This window comes from Sphaeroforma arctica, assembly GCF_001186125.1.
Source record: "Sphaeroforma arctica JP610 unplaced genomic scaffold supercont1.392, whole genome shotgun sequence".
NCBI classification, from domain to species: Eukaryota; class Ichthyosporea; order Ichthyophonida; genus Sphaeroforma; species Sphaeroforma arctica.
The window spans coordinates 68,401-71,203 of record NW_014040166.1 but is presented as its reverse complement, the minus strand read 5'-3'; the positions used below and the strand labels follow the sequence as shown (position 1 = coordinate 71,203).

Here is a 2,803-nt window from a genome sequence, read left to right as displayed (position 1 = left end):
TATATATATATATATATAAACCAATACAAAGGGCGCTGTTCAGCTGTTGCGCAGCGAAATTAGAGTGGTACAATCCATATTCCAGGGGTGTGTGTGGAGGAAGGGGGAAGGAAGCACAGTCCTGCAGACTAATAATAAATAATTGTCCATTGTATTTTACTTCCTTTTTCCTCTGAGAGTGCATAGGCATCCAAAATATTCTCAAAGTCCGAGAATTCAGGTAGGGGACTGGGGTCTGGGGGTCGGAAACTCGGGAGCTATAATTTTGTTTGTTTTTTCCCCAGCAGTAATGTAACAAGCACAATAACGTGACGTTGACAGCTCATAGGTCAAGAGCATGGAAGAAAGAGTACTCCTTGAGCCTCAACCATCTGGTCTGTACATTTCCCACGTGTTGAATCTACTCTCTCTCCTCTTCTCCTTTTCTGTCTTGTTTGCTTCAAATTGCGTGTGTGTGTAGTGTCTGTGTGATTGAATTTGATATCCCATACGGATATACAATAATATACTAATGTTGATACACTGGTAACCAACATAACCGACATGACCGACGAGTTAGCGACCGGTGGGTGCTGTGATGACTGTACATATTTCATTACAGCTGTGCACTATCAATTGACTGATGATAATTTTGCTTTTGACGATGCCGAAGTACAAACTCTCAGTCATTTTTAACAATGCACTGACAGGCGACGGCTCGCGGCTGTGACGCTGTCGGTTGTGAGTTGTCCGCAGAGTATCATTTTTTTAGTCGTGAACTCAAGAAGTCTGAATTATTTACATACGTACACAATATATATTTTTTGTTCTTTTATTTATTTTTAAAAACAAAAGTCTATTTAGCCTCTTGACTTTTCAATATTGTTTTTTTTTAACTGGAAATACACAAGAACGATACAAAATACACAAATACAAAAATACCACAGTCCTCTATTAAAAATGTATAAATTATACAAGAAGGCTATGATAATACACTTCTCTATTTTATTTATTTTTAAATGTTTTTCACCTTTTTTTATAAAAACAAACCAAATAGCGTTTTTTGTTATGCTTCTTTTATTTATTTTTAAATTTAAAAAATCAATTTGTTTTCTAAATAAAAGACATAACATATTTACTTACTGTATGTACTAAGGCACATGGCCCTTGCACAGGGTTCACATTCCAGTCTGTCTTACATTCTCGAAAGTACATTCAGCACGATACAGCTGTAATTTACAAAAGTTACTTTTCATGTTAATATGACAAAAGAGCGTGTTACTGGTAGTTGTTTGAAAAAATTACATGTTGTTTTTGGCGGGGACAGGTGTGAGGTGGCCTACTCTCTCTCTCTCTCTAGAGAGTGGGCCAGTGGGGTGTTTGTTTTTAAATAAATAAAAATGACAATCGTATATAGCCTTCAATCTGAAAATTGTCAATTTAGAAGGCGATGTGTAATATATATTTATAAATATAATGCCACCTCTGTCGAACTGTCCTCTCAGGCTCTCACTCCTCTGATGACAAAACTTAAAAGTAGGAAAAGTATTTTCATCAATGTTTTCACACACATCATGATGAAGAATAGAAAGCCGGCTGCTTGTAAACCTCTGTGCTATATGTTTTAGTCTCTCTCTACTGTCTCTCTAGTCTCCACTGCTCCACTCCACACACACACTGAGAGAGAGAGTAAAGTAGAAAGTCTGTGTATACAGTATTGACTGTTGACTGTGTTGTTTCTTTCAGCGTAGACTACACAAAAGTATATCTTGTAATTTTATTTGTAAACTCTTATTTTATACAAATGAACTCAACAATTGCGAAATGCATTCATTTAGAAGCCTCCACTAAAATACCATCGGAATCGAAAGTTTGATGACTGACAACAATAGAGTTTGTCTGCTCAGACAGAATCAACCTGTGGTACATGAGGTCTGGATGAACAAAATGAAACTTCTCATAATTAGCTTAGTCAACATGGCGACATTGCCTACTTATGTCACTGCTGCGTCCATCCACCTTAATGAGGATCCGGATGAATACCGAGAGCCCATGATCAGCGATATCTACAAGCCTATGGAGTTCGACACGGCATTAGACGACAGTTTGACCATACCCAGTTTTTCCAGCTTCTGAAAGTGTTTGCAAATCTGGCCGCCTCTTCAGTTGTACGCGAATGATGTGCAATTTGCGAATATTAGAAAAATTTTCTACAAAGTATTCGATTGCGTACTCAGTCAAACACTAAGGTGGAACCGATTACAACATACGTACCAGACTCCAGCACTGGGCCTGGACCACACCCGACGAGAAGCCGATATATTCGCTGTGTATTGCAAAGCGATATACTTCAATCCAACTACGCGTGTACGATGCCTAAAACAGATTTCGCGTAGCCCGAAACTCGATTTAACACGTAAACTGAATATGCTACAGGTGAAAGTAGTTTGGTGGCGGGATAACTACTGTACCTCCCACTCACCTGAAGTGCGAGTAACAGTGATCGCTTCGGCACATATTCGATTGAAATCAAAACGGTTAACAATTAGCTAGTGTGAGAGGAATGGATTAGGATATGTATACAGAGGACGCACGATTAAAATCTGATCCCCTTGTTTCATAAAATGTCGATCAGAAACGCCCGAAATATTAAATAATTCTAAAATTCGTGGGGTTTAGATTGACGATTGAATGCGAAGAATGGTTTAATGCTTTGTATATATATATATTTGTATATAAATATAATATATAAATATAATATATATATATATATATATATATATATATATATATATATATATATATTATTATTATTATATATATA

General features: G+C 36.8%; 1 protein-coding gene across 1 annotated transcript; it reads left to right on the top strand.

The window, feature by feature from the left end:
• Positions 1-1,854: 1,854 nt before the first annotated feature.
• SARC_05853 (hypothetical protein) lies at positions 1,855-2,137 on the top strand (the record flags this gene model as incomplete). The annotated part of the gene is made up of 1 exon (XM_014300275.1): positions 1,855-2,137. One exon carries the CDS (start codon positions 1,855-1,857, stop codon positions 2,113-2,115), a length of 261 nt encoding a protein of 86 aa, XP_014155750.1. The 3' UTR covers positions 2,116-2,137.
• Between the last annotated feature and the right edge of the window lie 666 nt (positions 2,138-2,803).